Source organism: Adiantum capillus-veneris, chromosome 27 (assembly GCF_014529385.1).
Source record: "Adiantum capillus-veneris isolate H3 chromosome 27, ASM1452938v2, whole genome shotgun sequence".
Classification (NCBI taxonomy): Eukaryota; Viridiplantae; Streptophyta; class Polypodiopsida; order Polypodiales; family Pteridaceae; genus Adiantum; species Adiantum capillus-veneris.
In genome coordinates this window covers 45,076,983-45,098,574 of record NC_140957.1, presented here as the reverse complement: position 1 = coordinate 45,098,574, position 21,592 = coordinate 45,076,983, and the positions used below count along the sequence as shown (strand labels likewise).

The window sequence follows — 21,592 nt, the reverse complement described above, 5'->3', positions numbered from 1 at the left end:
GATGATCAACTGAGGGGCCCCTTATCTCCACTCCGTACAACATGGCCGAAGTGACCAAAGTGTCAAAGAGCCAAAGCTTTGTCCGAGGTTCTTGGAACTGAACCTGTGAACATATCCTCTCAAGTCTCCCCAATGCTGCATAGGCTCTGGTCAATCGCGTATCTGCTGCACGCCTCAGGAAAAATATTGGACCACTGAAAACCGCCCAAGATAAGTGTATGTATCTGCATACTCCACAGTCTCTCGACCATATGTAAAAGTGGGGGCGGACCTCCTTACCCACTGCGCCGTGGTGTTAAAACACCATTACCTTGGTCTTACCAAGGTTCACAGACAATCCACTATCCCGTGCAAATACATGCAGTGCATCCAAATAACGCTGCATCCCTTCTGGAGAATCGGAGATCAGCAGAATATCATCAGCATATAATAGCAACGGAATCCATGTCCTTGCAAGCTTAGCACCTCTATTACCCTCTGTATGTACATAATCTGAAAATTCATCTACATATATCCCAAAGAGAGTCTGAGATAGGGCACAACCCTGCTTCACCCCAATGGTGGAGTGAACCATGTTGACATGTTTTGAGTAGTGCGTACCTGTCCTACCACTGTCCTGTATAAAGCTAAGATCCCCCAAATCAGCTCTGTGGGCACCCCTAGTTGTCTTGCAATCTGCGTATGAGTCTGGCTCGTGGCACTGTATCAAAGGCTTTGCGGAAATCCACAAAGCTACAATATATCCTCCTGCCATGGTGTCTACCCTCCTCAATAATGGCTTTGTGTGTCAAAATCTGGTCAAGAGTGGAGAAACCTCTCCTGAACCCTGCCTGTCCTGTTGCCCGTATGCCCTCTCTCTCTGCCCATCCACTTAACTCATGCTCAAGAATTGATGCATATAGCCTAGCCAGAGTGTGACCAACCATGATGGTTCGGTAATTCCCAGGAAGCATAGGATCTCCCGACTTGAAGATAGGCACAATAGTGGACATCCTCCAAGTCTCAGGGAAACCCTCATACATGGCTCTATTAAACATTATAGCAATAGTGGACATACTCCCAAGTCTCAGGGAAACCCTCATACATGGCTCTATTAAACATTATAGCAAGAGGCTCTGCAAACATATCTCTGGCATGGATAAAGTGCTCTGCTACCAGACCATCATGATCCTGTGCTCTTCCTGTCTTCATCTTGTCAATGGCTTTCCTTACCCTCTTAGCAGTAAAGAAAGTACATGCTTCTTGGCATGTCTTTGGAGGGTCAGGCAAAGGTGGTTGCCCCGATGTTGTATAGAGAGATGTAGCATATTCCCCTCATGTCTCTATGGAAGTGATGGCTGGCGGTGGAGAGTGCTCATTGAAAAGTCTCCATGCCTCACTAGAGTCCTGACTCATAAACAGCTGATACAGATCACACTCTAATTGAGATAGGTAAGCCCTCTTCTTTCGTCGCACTAGGCGGCGGAAGATAATACGTGTCTGTCTATGTGTAGTAGTACCCATGAGCATCTCTCTCTGTAACCTGATCCTCGTCTCTCTACACTCCTCACCATACCAACTGTTCTGAGGCATGTTGCCAGATCGTCTGCGTGTAGGCTGGCTGTGGGGATATGGCTTTGATGCTGCATCATGTAGCGTCTCTGTCAGAATCTAGGTGAGCTCATCTAGTGGTCGTCTTGGCTCCTGAGTGCATAGCTGCCTGTATATCTCATTAGTGTACATGTGATCCGTCTCCCTCGTGAGGTATACCGAGTATATGTGGAGGCCTCTCCCAATGGAGCTGTGTTAAACTGGAATGATAGAGTGAAAGACAAGATAGCATGATCGACTGCTACCCCAACCGGCCTAGTTCCCACCACGAAATCCTGAACGGTGGAGCCATAACATAATCCACTGTACTAGCGCCATGCCGATGTGGAAAGCATGTAAAACCACCAGTTGCAGGGAATCTCTGTAGGCCATTCAAAATGGCCAATCCATGTGCAATCCCCATATCAATCAAGTATCTGCCATACTCAGTGTGCTCCTCATCTTGTGATAATCTAGACAGGCCCATTTCTGTAATATCAAGCTCCCACATCAACTCCTCTGAGGTATCATAGAATACTGTCTGGTGATGGGCAGTCCTAGCATTGAAATCCCCCAAGATAATAATGTCGCCGTCTCTGGAAAACTCCCATATATCATCATCTAAAATGGAGAAGGGGGATTATCCTCTAGGTGATGCATATACTGACGTACTAGGAGGAAAATAGCAAATAGCGATGTAGAGATATCTGCCTGTCTTTGCCTTCAGTCTCACCCACATGCACCTAGCACGCTCATCCCTCCGAGCTATATGTATCAGAGACTGTAGCTCCTCCCTGAATAAGACTGTCACTCCTCCGGAACCTCGTCCTCTGCGCTCTGATCGAGTCTCCTGTCTACAAGTTGTCTCCCATCTGTATCCGCTTACATGGGGCATGGACTGCCCTGGGGCTTGATGCGTCTCAGAGTAGAAAATGATGTCTCTCCCTGTGAAACTATCCTCAAAGGCCCCTACATCAAGGCGCAAAGATCCATTACAATTCCATGTAGCCACTCTGAGTGTGGTCCCACAGGTCTCGAGCCGTCATGCGGGGCGCTTCTCCAAAATAACCACTCGTCCATCCCTGTAGAAGGCCACTTTTCACCTTCTCTCGAGCTGTCATTATCTGGGGCATAACTTTTTTCATATGAGCAAGCTGTGTGAGTGTGAGGTCATCTCCAAGGAATATGCCCGTTTTCTTTAGTGTAGGACGTTTCTTCAAGAAGTCCTTTGCCTCCATGGATGGGAAGCACATGATTAGAGCTCTTTCTTTTGAAGTCTCCCCATTTCCTTGTGTCTTTCTTTCCTACCCTCCACGCCTTTGTATGAGTAGCCTCACTACCCATCATGCGGAGAAGTTCTTTGACTTCCCCTTCCACATCATCTCGGTCTTTTAGACCGGTTATTCGTATGTGCAAAGCTCTAATCTTCCTTCGCTGCTCTTCTTCTAAAGTCACGTTGATGATTGTAGGAGTGGGGATAGACGTGGTTTCTTTCCCTTTCCCTTTCTTAGCAACTTCTATCCATTTCTCTGCCTCATCTGCCTTCTTCTGTGTCTTTTGGATTACATCCACCCACGAAAACGTCTTTGCCCCATTCTGTTTCTCTTCCTCTTTGATCATCTGTACCTGTTCCTTGATGATCTTGATTTCATCTATCACCGAGGGTTGGAATTCACCTTCCTCTAGTCCATTGCTTGCTCTATCAGCAAGCTCTCGCTTGAGGGCTGAGACCTCTTCTTTGAGTGCTTGTGAATCCGCCTTAAGTGCTTGGAGAGAGAGAGAGAGAGAGAGAGAGAGAGAGAGAGAGAGAGAGAGAGAGAGACGCACTGATGGGGTCCCAAGCCAACTCTTTTAAGGGCCCCCAACAATGTTACTGATGTGGTATTTGCTTAAAATTGCGGAATGGAATGTATATTGATACGATACCTCAATGCACCACTCTACTCGACTCAATGGATGATGGTATTTTTGAGATAACTTTTCTAAATGAAGCACCTCCGGGGATGATTTGATTTACCGATGAGATCCAACTCGATGTGGGTTGGGGATGGCTCTAAGCATGTCACATGATGTGCTCTTTTTAGTGGTTGCTCCCGTGGAGCAAGAGTTTTAAAAGCAGACGGCATAGATTAAGCATGGCCTTCAAATTAATTGGTGATTGGGTTCTAGGATAGCTATTGGAGCTTGATAGTATGTTCATATGCTTGATTTGTAGGCAACCTGGTCTACCTTCTTGACTATTGTGAAAGGTCCACAATACTTGGGTACTTCTCCAATCTTTTTTGAATGCCTTGCAACATGTAGGAAAACACAATCACTTTTGTCAAAAGTAATCGGTTTCTAGATTCATCTAGTTTTTATCAATACGTAATGTGGTCAAATCAGATTTACCAGGGAATGCCCCCCTGTGGGTTGGGAATGCCGGAACGGCGTTCTAGAGGGTTTTCATGGCTCGGAACGGCCAGACGTTCCGGACAGGGATTTGGTACTGGAACGGCTAGCCCGGAACGGCTGGGAATGGCAGATTTTCAGATTTATGAGCCTTATCTTGTGAGGCTTCCTCTTATTAAATGCCCTTCCCCCCACCCTTACCTTCACAGTGCACACAAGCTTTCAAGGGTCAAAGCTCAAGCTCTACCCTCTCGAGTCTCGAGTCTTGACTCTCAAGCTCTAGCCTCGTTACTCTAGACTCTAGAGTCGACAAGGCTCTCTCCCTCTCCCCCTCTCTCTCAAGCTTTCTCGAGTCTCCCTCTCTCTCAACTTTTCAGCTCTCTCTCTCTCTCTCTCTCTCTCTCTCTCTCTCTCTCTCTCTCTCCGCGTCCCTCCCCCCTCAAGCTCTCAAGTCTGAATGGTCTTCAAATCAAGTTTTTTGTGAGTATTAGAGTCAAAGGACTCTGACACTACTATTATTCAATCACATAGAGCTTAAAGTTGCATTATTTGGGTGTTTTTATGCCTCCCGTTCTGCCCCGTTCCGCGTTCCGGGTAACTATGGGTCAAATAGGGTTACATACATTAAACAAACGGTATGCTAGGTAAGAATGAATATAGTTTTCTATCCAAGAACCATTACTTGTCATCAATGTTAGTAGCTCAGTATGGTTGCATGTGCATAGATTTTGTAACGAATAATTAGCAATGTTGTTGCTTCACCTTCAACCATGCACCCCCCACAACATCAGCTCTGTACAATCTTATTTTAGTTCAACGGAACAATTGAAGCATGTACATTCCAAACAGGATCACGTATCTTCATATTTCACAAGATAGGATTTGCAACTGTTGGAGTAGGAAGCTACTTAAGCAGAAAGCTCCCTTGATTTCTCTCCTTTTATTTTTCTCTTCATGAAGTTTTTTTATCATTAGTGGAAGCATATATGTACTTTGTAGAATGGCTGACCCTTCTCTTGTAATGTTGAAGAAGGAAAAAAAGGCATGTCAATTGTTTGTATTTAGCCTTGTTAAATTCTGAAGTGCTTTTAGTTATAGTGGCATTCATTCATGACACAAATCTAGCAAAGCTTGAGTTTGATATTCATTTATGCAGAGCCGCCTCCACCATGTACTTGAAAAGGCAGGTGCAGATGAGGTACTGCTTGTTCTGAAAGCTGCCAAGTTACATGGAACAGATTCTTTGCTTTCTAGATCTGTTCATTTAGTCGCAGCCTCCGAGATTGGGAAAGTTGATATTGAGAAACAGCTACCTGAGGACTTGGCGGTTGAGGTGCTTGCTCTTCGTCGCAGCATGGGGCTCCTGCAACCTGAGGATCTGAATCCCACTCATGAGAGAGAGTGCAAGAGAATCAGGAAAGCTTTGGATTCAGATGATGTGGAGCTAGTACGCCTCTTATTGAAAGAAGGATGTGTGAGTTTGGATCAGGCTCATGCTCTACACTATGCCGTTTCATATTGTGATCCGCACGCCGTGAAGGATGTAGTGGAGCTTAGGCTTGCAGATGTGAACCTCAAAAATGATCGTGGTTTCACACCCTTACATGTGGCTTCAATGCGTTGCGACCCTTCAATTTTGGTCACTTTACTCTCAGGAGGGGCAAATCCTCTTGAGACAACTCCAGATGGAAGAACTGCCTTTCAGATAAGCTCAAGAATCATGAGAAAAAAGAACTACTACAGTAATAAGTCACTGAGTGCTCAGATCGACCGCCTTAGTGTGCAAATCTTACATCAAGCTGAAACAAAGGGTTTGTTTGAGGATGCAGCTGAAATTTTCCCTCCAACAAGTAATGCAAACGAACTTTTTATGAGGCTGATATACCTCGAAAACAGAAGTAAGCTTTTGTTTCTTTTTCATAGCAGCCTTTCAATACTGTCTTTGCTTCTTCATGCTTATTGTGAACGTGTGGGCTTAGTACATCCTTTCGCTCTTTATTGACCTTTGCAAGATGCTGGTAACAATAAAGGGTTTAGTTTAATTCCCACAAACTTTTGAGGGGTTTTTCTTGACAACCTTCTTTTTTGGTCGGCTTGTGTAAAAGATTTCTGTTGTTTTGATTAGTGTCAGCTGTTTTTTGTTATGCTTAAAGCAGTAATTATAGCTCAAAAGTCGATTGTATTAACCTTGGAAGGCTAGTCATACATGCCCATAATTTTCGGAAGGTCCCTAGACACTCATTGCATTTTTTCTCGATATATCTCTTCCTGTGAGCATTAATGTGTTGCACGGAAGTGATGGTTCTTTGTGAATTCTATATTTAATCATGCTCATTGTGTGTTCGTGGCGTGTGTAGTTGCGGTCGCTCGTTTGCTGTTTCCGCTTGAAGCAAAGGTTGTAACAGATATTTGTCATCTGAAGTCTACCTCAGAGTTTGTTGGGTTTGGTTGCTCTGAAAGCTCAAACATGTGTAGAGAAGGCAAGGTAGACCTAGAGCAAGTCTCGTCCAGTCATCTCTCCATAAGCAAGGCATCAATGGCTGCCGCATCTATGCCTACACCTGTTATTAATGAAGCTCTTCTGAAGAGAATTGATGCTCTCCAAAAATGTGGTAAGTCACAATTCTTTCATCAGTTTGAGGTCTTCTGCTGCTGAGAGGGATTATAAACATGAAGTAATCTGAATCCAAATCTGTGGTTTGACAGCTCATTGCATAGGTTTTTTTCATGTGTATGGGAGTATGGATAAGTACGGTTGTTCAGCTGGGGCTGAACCAAATGCATCCCTAAATTACCCTGAATCCCTTAATACTAATAAACAGTAGGATATGAAAAATCAATAACATTCTACCTTCAAGTGTTTCATATACACCTTAGCTTATTGAAGAAAAATCAATAACATTCTACTTCAAGTGTTTCATATACACCTTAGCTTATTGATGAAAAAGAAAGAGTTTCATATTCCTTAATGGTGCAATTGGGTGTTAAGCAAGGATGCCCTCTCTCTTCCAAATTGTATGGATAATACATAGATGAGGTTGCCGGCTTCATTACACGTGGTGGTTGTCACGAGACTGTGACAAACACGTAACTTTAATTGTTGGTTTCCTTCCCTTGATTTTTATTAAATTTTTGGGACCCTCTTTTTGAAATCACAAATGCTCAGACATTGTATGGCCAGTGTGAAACGGCCATTGGTCGAGAGTTTCACCCGCCGTAGGAGTCAAGACCAGGCAGCCATGAGATGGTTGGGCCGATTGGCAATGAAATCTGACCAGTAGAGAAGTGGCTTGGCTAAGTTAAAGTCTTTTAGTCCCTCCGAGCTGGTCAACACACACGTCCAGAAGGTCTCTTCCCAGCTGGGGGCGCCCAAATATGAGAGTGGAGGCTGATTTTCAGTTTTGTGGGTGGATTTTCAAGTTTGAAGCTTTGATGGAAAGCTTGCCTTCTTCCCTTGTCTCATGTAGCGCGATGATTTGCTCTTGTGTAACTCTCTCTCCCCTTTGCACATATGGTAATGCCCTACTAGTTGGGCTACTCAGATGACCATGTACAGTTCTGTGTATTTTATATGCGTTTGCCAAGGCAAGAGCTTTCTGAACAGGAACTGGATTAGCTAATTGCTAATAACCCACAAGTATCCACATTTCCATCGTGACAAATTGCGAAAACGAAGAGTTTCCTCCTGTGAAAACTCATCCAAAGTGTCCCATTGCGTGCGGGAGCTCCCAATACACACGCAGATGTGTTTGCTCTGCTCAAAACGATCCAATTTAGAGAATTACAGCCTGCTGTGTTTATTTGCGGGTTTAGGGTTTCACACCTAAACATCAAGATAACACCAAGGAAGCCTCGGGGAAGCCTTGGGGTGGTTAGACAGGGGTTTGGTGACCAAAACAAGAAATTACAGCATGCTGGAATCGAACTACAACTCATTGGAAAGCTTTTAAAATGCAAGGGAATCTGTCCTAGACGTGTACTTTTGACCTACAGATGTTTTGGTGCCGTTATGTTGCTGAAATTGGGTCGAAAACCTGCAATTTTAGCCCTTGACAGGTTTGGACAGCTTGGTGTAAGTATTCGGGTTGTTTGTTTGCAATTGAATAAAGAAATACTGAAAGGGGCGCCAGTCTTTGGGGCCTATAGGGTGTCATTGTCTGCTTGGGAGCACTCTAGCTACGAAGTCGTGGATTGTTTTGAAGTGGTGAATTCTTGTTGTAAATTCATTTGTGAAGTTTCTAAGAACTTTTACCAAGTTACAAAGTCTTGCCAGGTGGCCTAATTTTTAAAAAGAAGTTCCCACCAACATATGGGACTCCGTCCGATGAGGGCCCAAGTGCCCAAGTCATTATAATAAAGCAGGAACCCTCACACACACAATTAACTTGCATAAATTGTTGATGATGTGGCAGCTGTACGGACGTCGGCATTTTACGTTGATGACGTGGTAGCTCTACGGATTTCCATAAAACGCATTGGCAACTTTGGGTGACCGCTTTTGGGACCGGATGCTTATAGAACTTGATGCTTTTCATGTATTGCTTTTGGATAGGCCCAAGGCCTTCAAATATGTGGCAAGGGATCAGTATCTAGCATGCTTCCGCGAGAAGGTGCAGATACTTGACGCTGTCGTTGTACTAAGCTCAAGCAATATAAAGAAATACCAAAAGGGGCGCCAGGGTTTGAGGCCAATTCTCTCTTTGGGTGGAACTCAGCCACTCCCCGTCTCGTGTGTTGTGAAGTGTTTAAAGTTGTTTCGTTTGTTCTTTTCTGTTGGCACGTGGTGCCTCTCCGGTTACGAAGGGCAAGCCCGAACAATATGTACCTTCGCTTGAGCATGTATACAACAATAGAGTGCATTTGTCAATAGGCAAGGCACCCTTTGAAATTGTTGAGGGTGGCAAAAAGGTTCCTCTCATTTTGCATACAAAAGATACGATTTTTTAAAGAGTGAAATGTAGAAAATATGGATGAAATGTATAAGAAAATTAAGCTTGCCTTGGAGAAGACTCGGGCAAAGCAGAAAAGGGCTCCTGATCGTAATCGATGTGAACTCTTGTTTTCACTTGGTGATTAGGTTCTATTGTGATTCGAAAGGGAAGATGAAGGGTGAAGGGAGGTGTCGATTGTGATTGTTGTTTGTGGTTCAACATTTGCTTGAGCACCTAAATCTGCTTAGGATTGTTGTTGAGCTGAGATTTTAGTACCCAAAATTGCCTAGTTCCTTGCATGCATGTGCTATGAGGATGAATTCGGTGTTGAATATTTGACATTGGTGCTGACTTGGTTCTGTTTTTTGGTAGCTTAGGAGTGTTAAGAGCGACTTTCCACTCTTCATGGGTGTGAGAAAATGGTACTTGTAATTGTCCTCCCTTGAGTGTTAAATCGAGGACTTTCTCATCCCAATCCTAGACAGCTTTGTATGTTCTCATCCATGGAACTCTATTGTGATATCTTCAATCATATACTCATCAAGAATGCACATATATGTATATGGACACATAAATCCATGCACAAAGATATTGAGATTGATCAAACCAACGTTGGAATGAATTTCTTATGGCAACCTTTGGTTGTTTCCAAAGCTCAGTATGTGCTACTATGGGCCTTTTCAAGTAGTTGACAAGATTAGCGATGTTGCTTATAGGCTGAAATTGGGAGACAATTAAAACATTCATAATCCGTTTCATGTGAGTCTTTTAAGACCTTTTGTGGGAGATGTGATGGGGGATATGCGAGTCGAAGATCAACCTGAAGTTGAGGAACTTGAGATCTTGGTATCTGAGCATATTTTGGCACATAAAGATAGAAAAATTAAGGGAAAAGTTACAAGAAGTTATTTGGTGAAGTTCAAGAACTATCCACCTATGGATGCAAAATGGATGGAAGAGAGTCAAGTGGTAGAGTCACCAAATGTATTGCAGCTTTACCTTGAAGTGTTTGGTTTACAATCCACGTATTCCCCAACTCATATCACTTCAGTAGAGCAAAGGTCAAGGGTTTTGACACATGCTCAACATGGGGTTGATGCTGGAGCTAGCACTTCTCATGTACACACGGAGTGAGTGCAATAGAACTGCACATTGCTTGACAAATGTCAAAGGTAGAATGCTCACTTATATGCGAGACAGAAATGACGTAAGTGTGAAAATTCCATTAAGTCATTGTACTCCTGTTTGATAGTCTTTCTTGCAGATACATGCGATGATAAAAGGGTGCTAATCACACTAAATCATTAGTGGCATTTATAACATGCATACAATGGAGGACGTTTGTGTATTCAAGAGGGGGTATGTCACGAGATTGTGACAGACACTAAGTTTATTTGTTGGTTTGCTCCCTTGATTTTTATTTAATTTTTGGGACCCTCTTTTTGAAATCACAAATGCTTGGACATTGCATGGTAAGTGTGAAATGGCCGTTGGTCGAGAGTTTCACCCGCAAGATCAAGGCCAGCAGCCACGAGATGGTTGGGCGGATCGGCACTAAAATCTGACTAGTAGAGAAGTGGCTTAGAGAGTGACTCCTTGCTGTGTGGAGGCCAGAGGGGGAAGTGGCTTAGAGAGTGACTCCTTGCTCTGAAAGAATGTCCCGATCTATGTTCAAGGCCCTCCGTGTCTTGTCTGGGCTTTTGTAAAGAGAGCTCTGTGTCACTGAATGTCCAGTAGGACCTCCCAAACCTGCATTGATCTGCTGACCTCTACAAGCTGGCTCTTTGAATAGGGTGGGCCCTGGGGTATCTATCCTTGATGGCGATGTAGGCTCTGCATCTGCATACATAATGCTCCTCATTCTCCACCTCCTCCCTACATAGTTTGCATACCATCTTGTCTCTGGGAATCCGAGCTTCTTTGCCGGCCTGAATCTCAAGGCAATGAGGAGACCTTGAGCTAGCCAATCACTACCCTAGAACAATGTGGTAAGAGACCCCTACACCTCCGATATAGTACAAGATGGAGGTAGCTAGATTGCATATCATGCTTCTACACACCCTACGCTTATAGTCTTGCATTACAAGAAGCTATGTATTTAGTTTGAGCAATGAATGAACATTCAGTCTCTTGAGTCCCTTGTGTAAGACTCCATAGTATAGTTCTTAAGTTTAGTTAAGTCTTAATCTAAGACATTCAGTATGGTAATATGTGATTACTGTAAAAAAGATTCTTCATAGTGGTATCTGTCACAAACTACTGACGTGGCGGTACACGTTAGATGACGTGGTAGGTTGTACGGTAGCTTGCTGACGTGGCATAACAGTACGGACCTTCCTGGTTTGCGTTGATTGCTGACGTGGCAGAACATTACGGATTTTCGAGATTTACGCTGACAAACTAACGTGGCAGCATGTATGGATTTTTGCAAATTGCACTGGAGCTTTTTATGGAAGCTTTTGGAAGAGCAAAGAGGGCACTTGGGCACTTTGGAAATTTTTATTGAAGGATCTTTGTGCTCTGACCCCGAACTTATTAGCCACCTCCACCCTTACTTCATCGAGTATCGGGTGTGCTCCCGTCTTCATCGCTCTGTCTTACAGGGCATAAGCCATAAAGAATCCCAGATTACACATGGGTTCTCGTGGGGAATCTGACTAAGATAACACCTCTAAGCGGAAAGGCAAAGAAAAGTTGAAATCCGGCGCAGGAACTGAAGCATCTGAAGGACTACCCGATTGATGAGATTCATTTGAGATGGCGTGAGGCCATTGAGTCTCCTCTGAGGACGAAGTGGAAAGCTGAAAGGATAGACGAGTGCAGAAAAGCGGAGGCTTTACTCGCAGGAAGAGTTGGAACAGAACTGTTGGTCAGAAGATGAACCGGATACTGGAAAGGACACTGAAAGGGATATTGATGTTATGACAATCTGGTTGTTTGTGACAGATAACCGGAAATAGGAGCGAGGAACTCGCATCTGTATGGATTGGGAAGCATGGAGCTAGACATCCACTCTTTTGCAACGAGGTGAGCCATCTCCTTGCCTGTTCTGCAAGCGAAATCGAGGATGAGATGGTGAGATCGGGAGCGACGAAAGCTCAAGAATGGATTCGTCGATTCAAGATAAGAATGATGAATTTGAATGAAGGGATGATGATGCATGTTGAATGATTCTAGTGCATCAAGATTCCCATATGAATGAGATGACTGGATACTGTGGTGGTCTCATCAAGAGTTCTTGTGGGATGAGATGGCTACACAGGGATCTAGGTGCATCAAGACTTCTGGATGGATGAGATGACTGGAATCTGACTAAGATAACACCTCTAAGCGGAAAGGCAAAGAAAAGTTGAAATCCGGCGCAGGAACTGAAGCATCTGAAGGACTACCCGATTGATGAGATTCATTTGAGATTGCGTGAGGCCATTGAGTCTCCTCTGAGGACGAAGTGGAAAGCTGAAAGGATAGACGAGTGCAGAAAAGCGGAGGCTTTACTCGCAGGAAGAGTTGGAACAGAACTGTTGGCCAGAAGATGAACCGGATACTGGAAAGGACACTGAAAGGGATATTGATGTTATGACAATCTGGTTGTTTGTGACAGATAACCGGAAATAGGAGCGAGGAACTCGCATCTGTATGGATTGGGAAGCATGGAGCTAGACATCCACTCTTTTGCAACGAGGTGAGCCATCTCCTTGCCTGTTCTGCAAGCGAAATCGAGGATGAGATGGTGAGATCGGGAGCGACGAAAGCTCAAGAATGGATTCGTCGATTCAAGATAAGAATGATGAATTTGAATGAAGGGATGATGATGCATGTTGAATGATTCTAGTGCATCAAGATTCCCATATGAATGAGATGACTGGATACTGTGGTGGTCTCATCAAGAGTTCTTGTGGGATGAGATGGCTACACAGGGATCTAGGTGCATCAAGACTTCTGGATGGATGAGATGACTAGATGATTGAAACGTTGTGTTTAGTATGAACTAAGTGTGTGAATGAGGAACTTTGAAATAGGAATTTCCGAAGGTAAATCTGATTTATATGATGTTTTCTCCAAGAACTTGCTAGATGTGTGTAGATAACAGGTGAAATCGATGATAATGGATGACGAATTCGGAGCAATGACAGCCCCAGAATGAACCTGACAACAATAAGTATCATGAAGTTTAAATGAAACTAATGGAAGAACCTGCTATTTGTGAACAGATAACATGATTATGAATGAGATGATGATGATGGCTTGGAGCAGTGATAGCTCCCAGATGAACTTGAAATGAAAAAGAGAGAGAAGATACTTGTTCCATCCGGCATTAAATGCGAATTGGATGGAGGAGGAGGACCTAGCAGATACTCCTCACTTTACCTCGATGCTTTTGGTCTAGCTGTGGCTATTTAAAGAGTTCCCGGAGATCAACGGGTTGAATCTAGTGCAGGTGGGACTACACGAGGGGAGTTACTCCGCTCCTTTGTCACAGATTACCTGGATGGAATAAAGTCACTGATTTTCCTTTGGACTTCAGGGATATTGATGTGCTGACAGTATAGATGACTTTATGAAAGAAGTACTTCGACATGGGATCCCCGGAAATGATTACTCGCACACGACAGTGCTTGAGTGGAATGATTGACCAAATGACTACAGCATTTCGGTCTAAGAATCTATGGACGTGATCACGATATGGGATTAGTTAAATCGACATCAGTCAAGTTCGGTGCGGATCTAGATGCAATTGCTAAATACATCGCCAAGAATCACGGTCCTAGACTCTATGTGATGTGAATGTGAATGTGATGTGATGTGATGTGAGTGTCGTCTTTGTACAAGTACTCGATGTGTGTGGCCTAGTGCGTCGGTACTTGAGTCAGGGTCTACTGAATTGGTTTATGGCCTCTGTCTGTTTTACAGGCATAATCGAGGGTGATTAAAATTCTTTCAAGAGGGGAGTATGTCACAAACTGATGACGTGGCGGTACACACAACAGATGACTTGGCAGAACAGTACGGACATCCCTGGTTTTGCACTGACTGCTGACATGGCAAAAAAGTACTGATTTCCGAGATTTGCGTTGACAATGCTGACGTGGCAACCTGTACGGATTTCCGCAAATTGCGCTAGAGCTTTTTATGGCAGCTTTTGGAGCCAATTGCTTTTGGGATTATTGCTTTTGAGTTTAACTGCTTTTGGGGCTATGCTTTTGGCATCCCTTGTAAGAATAAATAGGACCCAAGGCCCTCACTCTTTAGAGCATCTGGACGCAGAGTCTGAGAGTGGAGGAGTCTTCGGGAGTTGTACTTTGCTCAAGCATTAATATAAAAGAAATACTGAAAGGGGTGCCAGTCTTTGGGGCCAATCTCTCTGGGCATGAAACTACGCCGACCGTGTTGACCAAATTGAATTGTGATTTTGAAGTTTTGAAGTATTTTTTAAGTGATTCTCTCGTGTGTCGTGCACGATTCTCGTCTTGGGGGTGACCAAGAGTGTGACAGTATCAGAGAATTCTTTTTCTTCTACTCGTGGGTTTTGGCATTCACTAGCCTCACCGTTGCTCTCTACCTGTAACCCTCCTCGTCTAGTGTTGTATGGAAGCAACGGAAAGATGGCGTACGCAAAGGTAGATTGTAGCTTTATCCCGTATATCACTCTCATACATACATCGTTGGTAGAGATGCAAGTGTACATAGGCTTAGGGCACTCGTGGCATCCTGATTGGCAAATCAACATTGAGTCTTGTCACACACGCAATGTTTTGTCACGGTACCATCGCATGCACCTCTTGGCCCCTTCACATGCATCTCTTGGTACGATCTCCCAGCGCTTCGCTTTCTCGTGTCACGTGCACAACTAACTCTATGTGCATGTGGACAAGCTAACTCCTATTTCTAGGGCTTAGGACATCCTAGAAGGTGTTATGGCACCCTTGTGAGCCTATACGCAAGACGTCCAGGCACTTTAGATTAGTTGCATACCCTAACTACATATGAGCACAACTAGTATCTGCTAGGCGTAGGCACTAGCGAGTGTTCCCATTCTCTAGTACTGGTACGTGACCTAGGTAGTTCACTGCGTACGAAGCGCCTCTTATTGATAAGTCTTAACTTATTATTAAGTGGCATCTACATTAATTTTAAAGCAAGTTATGAGGTCTCTAGGCATCTTACTCGACCCAACTTTGATTGCCTACCTAGGGTCACCTCTTAACATAAGTTAGTACCCTCAGAACACCATGGGCAGGCAGCCCATCGATACTCTCAACCCTAGCGTTTCCAGAACCACAGATCAGCCCAACGTTTTTGCACCTTTTTGTAGCCCATCAACAGCATCAGTCTAGCGACAACATTCCCAGCCCTCGAGGATAGTAGACCAGCCAGAGTTAGCAGTTTCAGCCCCAAATCCATCATCAATATCAGCATTTTCAGATTTTAGCCCTTCATCTTCTTCATCATAAGTACCCTCCGCATTGCAGCATGAGTATAGATGGACCCAACCCTATCCGTGATTGGCCCGATTTGAAGAATGTTCATGAAGTTAGAAGCTTCTTGGGCTTATGTTCTTACTACCGGGCAGGCTCCCGGATACACACACAGCATGCCACGTGGCAGCAGGTCCAGAAAACGCGGTGCGTTTTGCGCTGACATGCAATACGGACCTCCGCAATATCCACTGACATGATGACGTGGTAGTGTATGGACGCCCGTAATTTGCGTTGGCTGCTTTTACGCTGGCTGATTTTGGGGCAGCTTTTGGATTACAGTTGCTTTTGAGTTTAAGAGCTTTTGAGTTTGAGATTTTGGGGCTCTACTCTTGGGCATCCCTTGTAACAATAAATATGTCTGTTGGGCCCTCATTACTCAGAGCATCTGGACGCAGAGTCTGAGTGTGAGTTCCCGCAGACTCCCTTGTACTTTGCACACAGATTAATATAAAAAGAAATACCGAAAGGGGCGCCAGTCTTTGGGGTCAATACCTCTTGGCACGGAACTACGTCGGGCCGTGTCGACTTTTGTGAATTGTTTTATAGTGAATCTTTGCTATGTCGCGGTAGAATCTAAACTTGGGGTGTCCAAGTTTGTTACAGTTCCAGCTAGTAGCACTTCTAGATTCATTTTAGTATCTCTTTTTTTTGTACCCAGACATAGTATCAAATTCACTAGTTTGTAACGGTTTGGTCTCATAGGTGATTTTGGCCTTTTGAAGACGTTAATATATCATATCATTTCATTTCTCTCCCTCCCAAAAAAATATCTGGCACAACAATGGTTGATGTGCACACAACACTTGCGTTCCCGTGAGTGTAAAGGAACTAATCAGGGTGGAGAATAATTGATGGAGGGTGGCGATGGCACTTCCGATGGAAGAAGCAAGTCGGTGGCTACAGCAGGTAAGGCTACCTCTATATCCGTTTCTGGAACTAGAGAAGGTAACTTGAGAGGTTTAGGAACGGGCTTATTGTTGGTTCTGGAGAAGCACTCTACAAAAGGATTTTTCCTTGCAAGTCGTCTATGTATGACAAGGAAGGTACTTGCACGAGGAAGAGGGCATTATCATCCATAGAAGGAACAATAATGGGTTTAAATTTTGGGCCATGATGGCTGCTTAACTTACGCACCCCAATTAATGCAACGTGGCCATCTGAGATGTAATGTGCAGCGGAAGTGATTTATGGTGATAACTCAGTATGAGTCATAGTAACAGGGAATGGCCATTTTCGGGTCCCCGTTCCCTGTTCCCATCCTAATTTCCCGTGCCGAATCCCCGTTCCGTGTTTCAAACGTGAGTATCCGAAACAGGGAATGGCATTTCATGCATGTTGCCGTTCCCCGTTCCCCGTTCCGATTTCCCGTTCCGGGTAACTATGGTATGAGTGTTCAACGCATACTCAAGGTTCCTTTTACTTCATAAGAGAGCTGTGCAAAAGAAGAGAGAAATGAAATGAAATGTTATATTAACGTCTTCAAAAGGCCAAAATGACCTATGAGACCAATTAGTTACAAAATAGTGAATCTAATACCATGTCTGGGTACAAAAGAACTAGAAAAGAACTAGAAGTGGAACAAAATACTACTACTACTACTACAATCTAAAACTACGTGGGTGTAGCAGTTGATACAATAGGTACCCGGTAAACTGGATGTAACAGTGTGTGAAACAAAGATGGAAGAAATGGTGAGGATCCATCCTCATCTGCACTCTGGATGTCGAGAGAGTATGGCTCGAATCTTCTGTTGTAGTCTCCGTCGATGCTGTGTAGCTCCTCTCCTCAGTCGCGGTCGTCTGTATCTCTGTAGCTCCAATGCTCGGTCGATGAGAGTGCCAGTAGTGGTCGAATGAGTGTGGGACGAGCTCTGCAGTGGTGGCTGCTCCTCTGGCTGTCCCATATCTAGTGAAAAGAAATCTGTAATGTGTCTCTGGGACTGCCTCTCTCTAGCTCTCCCCAGTAAAGTGTCTCTATACCTATGTAACTCAAGTAGATATAGTCCAAGACATCTCTGATCCTCATAACTCATGACCCTAGATAGAGGACCAAAACCCTCTCTGAATAAGCAGTGGAAACGCCCCCGAAGAGAATGATTTTGTGAGTGAGATTTTGTGTGTGTGTGTGTGTGTGTGTGTGTGTGTGTGTGTGTGTGAGAGAGAGAGAGAGAGAGAGAGAGAGAGAGAGAGAGAGAGAGAGAGGAGACTAACACCGGATGGGGTCCCAAACCCCCTCCAAGGGCCCCCCTCTCTATCGCTAGAGAGGCATTTGCTTTAGATTGCACAATTGCTGATACAATGGTCCTAGATGCTGAGATGCTGATGGGATCTTGCTATAGGTGCTTTGGATATGAGAGGCTAAAGGCTGAAAATAGTAACGCTAGTGGAATTGATGGGATCAACAACTTATGACGAGGCTATGGGCTGATCTGCTACTGTCGATGGCGAGGGTGCTTATGATGAAGAAGATGAAGGGCTGAATTCTGAAAATGCTGGTATTGATGATAGATTTGGGGCTGAAAATGCTAACTCTGGCCAGCCTGCTATCCTTGAGGGCTGGGAATGCTGTCGCTAGATGAAACTGCTGATGGGCTATTGAGGTGTGCAAAAACATTGGGCTGATCTGTGGTTCTCGAAAGTATCGATGGACTGCCTGGCCCATGGTGTTCTGAGGGTACTAACTTATGTTGAAGAGGTGACCCTAGGTAGGCAATTAAAGTTGGGTCGAGCAAGATGCCTAGATACCTCATGACTTGCTTTAAAATTAATGCAGATGCCAGTTCATAATAAGTTAAGACTTATCAATAAGAGGTGCTTCGTATGCATTGAACTACCTAGGCCAGGTACTAGTACTAGAGAATGGGAACACTCACCAGTGCCTACGCCTAGCAGACACTAGTTGTGCTCATATGCAATTAGAGGGTATGCAACTAATCTTAAGTGCCTGGACATGCATGTCTTGCGTACATGCTCACAAGGGTGCCATAACACCTTCTAGGATGTCCAAAGTCCTAGAAGTAGGAGTTGGCTTGTCCACATGCACATAGGGTTAGATGTATGTGTGACACGAGAATAGCGAGACTGAATGTTCATTGACTGCTTAAACTAAATACATAGCCTCTTTTATATGGAAGATGAAGAGACACACATGAAGAGAGATGTCTCTAGGCCAATAGTTACAACCTTTGACCAATAATTGTGTCCAATCACTATAGAGATTTAATGTTGTTAACCTTTGACCAATAGTTGTGTCTAGTCGCCGTAGAAAAGAGGTGTAGCTATTCACTGAAGAGATGAATGCTGGGCGTATAAATGCACCCTTCTGAGAACAAGGGTCTCCAATCTGGGCCGTCTTTGTGTCTGCAACAGGATCAAGTAAAAAAAGGTTATACATGGATGAAATTTACCTCACAATCCCGACTCTCTCTCTCTCTCTCTCTCTCTCTCCCCCCCCCATCCTCCCCTTCCCCACATGCGATACAAGGAGGAGACATTCTTTGGAAGTTTTTTTTTCAGTCAGAGGAGGACATAATGGCAGGTAGATAGAGGCAGACTCTGGTGTCCGTAGGTACTGGATGTCTATACGTGCTAGGTCAGAGGGAAAGAGAGCTAGGAGGGGGGAAGCGAAGAGAAGGAGAAGCCGACGGAGGATCCTTTGGTTTTTCAGGTTGACAGACGTAGGGTTCCTATCATCCACCTCCTGATGTTTCCTACTCTTCGGCAGCTGTACCACCTGCTTCTCTAGAGCCTGACGAGGCTTCTGAGGATATTATTGTCCCTATGTAGCTCAAAGAGAGACAAGGTTCCTCTTAATAGTAGGAGGAGAATTTTCCACCTCTTCAAGTAGAGAAAAATGTATATGTTAGCTTAGAGATCTGAGAGATTGAGAAGCAAGAAGTAGCGTTGGGATTTTTTGTATATTACATGGCTTTTGGGATCATACTGTTAAACATGCTACGATTAAAGGAGAGAGAGAGAAATGAAATGAAATGAAATGTAATATTAACGTCTTCAAAAGGCCAAAATGACCTATGAGACCAAAAGGTTACATGTGGTGAATCTAATACCCGGTCTGGGTACAAAAAGTACAAAGAACAGAAAAGAAAATAGTGGGTAGGGGTGGGGTGAAAGCTGATACAAAGGGAATACAAAGGGTGAGCTGATACAATGGAGCTCTTTGACAATCGAGGCGTCATATACATATACATCAGTATCCAAAAGGCTATAGAGATTCAATGTCCTCCAAGGTAGGCACTCTGTCGGGACGGCTCCTATGTCGCGCCAGTATGGTATGGATCCTCTATCGCAATTTGCGTCGATGTCGAGAGGGCCCCCTCATCCGTGGGCGATGGGACCGCGCCAACTCTATTGCCCGAGAGAGAGAGAGAGAGAGAGAGAGAGAGAGAGAGAGAGAGAGAGAGAGAGAGAGAGAGAGAGAGAAATGAAATGAAATGAAATGTTATATTAACGTCTTCAAAAGGCCAAAATGACCTATGAGACCAATCAGTTACAAAATAGTGAATCTAATACCATGTCTGGGTACAAAAGAACTAGAAAAGAACTAGAAGTGGAACAAAATACTACTACTACTACTACAATCTAAAACTACGTGGGTGTAGCAGCTGATACAATAGGTACCCGGTAAACTGGATGTAACAGTGTGTGAAACAAAGATGGAAGAAATGGTGAGGATCCATCCTCATCTGCACTCTGGATGGAGAGAGAGAGAGAGAGAGAGAGAGAGAGAGAGAGAGAGAGAGAGATTTGCCTAACAACAGCCTACCATACTCAGTCATAGTAGGGAGAAAGATGTTCCCTGGCACAGTAGCTATCTTGAACAATTTCACAGATGACGATGATCCATTGGAGCTGAGAAGTATCCAAGCTGGAACTTTGAAGGAGCAAAGACAAAAGAAACGGCGATTTCGAGAGCTCCAACAGGCATTGGAAGCAGCCTTCAAAAAAGATTTTGCAACAATGGAGAGGTGCAAGTTTAGTCTCAATGGGGACCCTCGTTCGCAAAATGAGGAAGATTAGGGTTTAGTGAAGAAATCTTTGTTTCTGAGGCTCCATGGTGGTCAACAGGGATGTCCATACTTGGCTAATGACTGATGATGTGCAGGCCTCATCTGCAACATGAGGAAGCTTGGCAGTTCACGTGAGGGTAAGTAAAGATTGGTGGATGCCCATGCTTTTGGAAACTACCTGATTGTATGAAGCCCTCCTTCCAGCATGATTAAAAATATGGGAGCCCACCGCCATGGGCCCATCGCTGGTGTTCAGAAAGAAATGTTTTTGTTGCTGTGCTGGACTGATTTTATTATTTTACCTTGTGGTAGAGGAAGCATCATGTCAGACAGAGTCAGTTGATATTTCGTCAGCCTCAATTACCTTGGACTATTCTCCATCTTTTTATAGAGCTCCGCTTAGGCATGCATATACTTGATGCATAGCCTTGCCCACTTGTATATTCTTCCCTTTCCTCTGAGGTTTTCCACGAGTGATATAGCATTAATAAAAGCAAAAAAGAGAGTGTGTGTGTGTGTGTGTGTGTGAGAGAGAGAGAGAGAGAGAGAGAGAGAGAGAGAGAGGGGTGTTTTTTAATAGGAGAATTTCCTTGGCAAGCTCTTCACTGTCTCTTTGGGGTGGGTTATGTTGGTTGCCTATATGGTGGTGCATATATATGAGAGGCACTTCACGTGGGGTATGTTGGTTGCCAATATAGTGATGCATATATCAGAGGTTCGTCTCTCTCTCTCTCTCTCTCTCTCTCTCTCTCTCTCTCTCTCTCTCTCTCTCTCTCTCTCTCTCTCGACTTTGTACCTTTGTGGCATTATACCATTGCTCAGCTTACCAGCCACTCATTAGGAGTCAATAGCACTCCTATCTCAGTTTCTAGTTTGTAGTTTTCTTTGTTTGTACCCAGACCCTGGTACTAGACTCACCATTGTAATCAGTTTGGTCTCATAGGTCATTTTGCCTTTTTGTAGACGTTAATATATCATTTCATCTCTCTCTCTCTCTCTCTCTCTCTCTCTCACACACACACACACACACACACACACACACACACACACACACACACACACACACACGGAGCCAGGTGCAATGGGGTTTTGGCAAGTGAGCGAAACAAAGTTGACAAAACTATAAACATTGGACACAATTAATGATTGACCATAGGCCATGAGCTCAAAGTCACAGGCCAGGGGAAATAAATTTC

General features: G+C 44.2%; 1 protein-coding gene across 1 annotated transcript in view; it reads left to right on the top strand.

The window, feature by feature from the left end:
- LOC147421879 (BTB/POZ domain and ankyrin repeat-containing protein NPR1-like) overlaps positions 1–21,075 on the top strand; it is a 54,792-nt gene extending 33,717 nt beyond the window's left edge. The window contains exons 2-4 of the mRNA XM_086503433.1: positions 5,117–5,858; positions 6,318–6,572; positions 20,162–21,075. Of these exons, the coding sequence (XP_086359559.1) occupies positions 5,117–5,858; positions 6,318–6,572; positions 20,162–20,406 (1,242 nt within the window). The 3' untranslated portion in view covers positions 20,407–21,075. The remainder of the gene's footprint in view (positions 1–5,116; positions 5,859–6,317; positions 6,573–20,161) is intronic.
- The last annotated feature ends 517 nt before the right edge of the window (positions 21,076–21,592 follow it).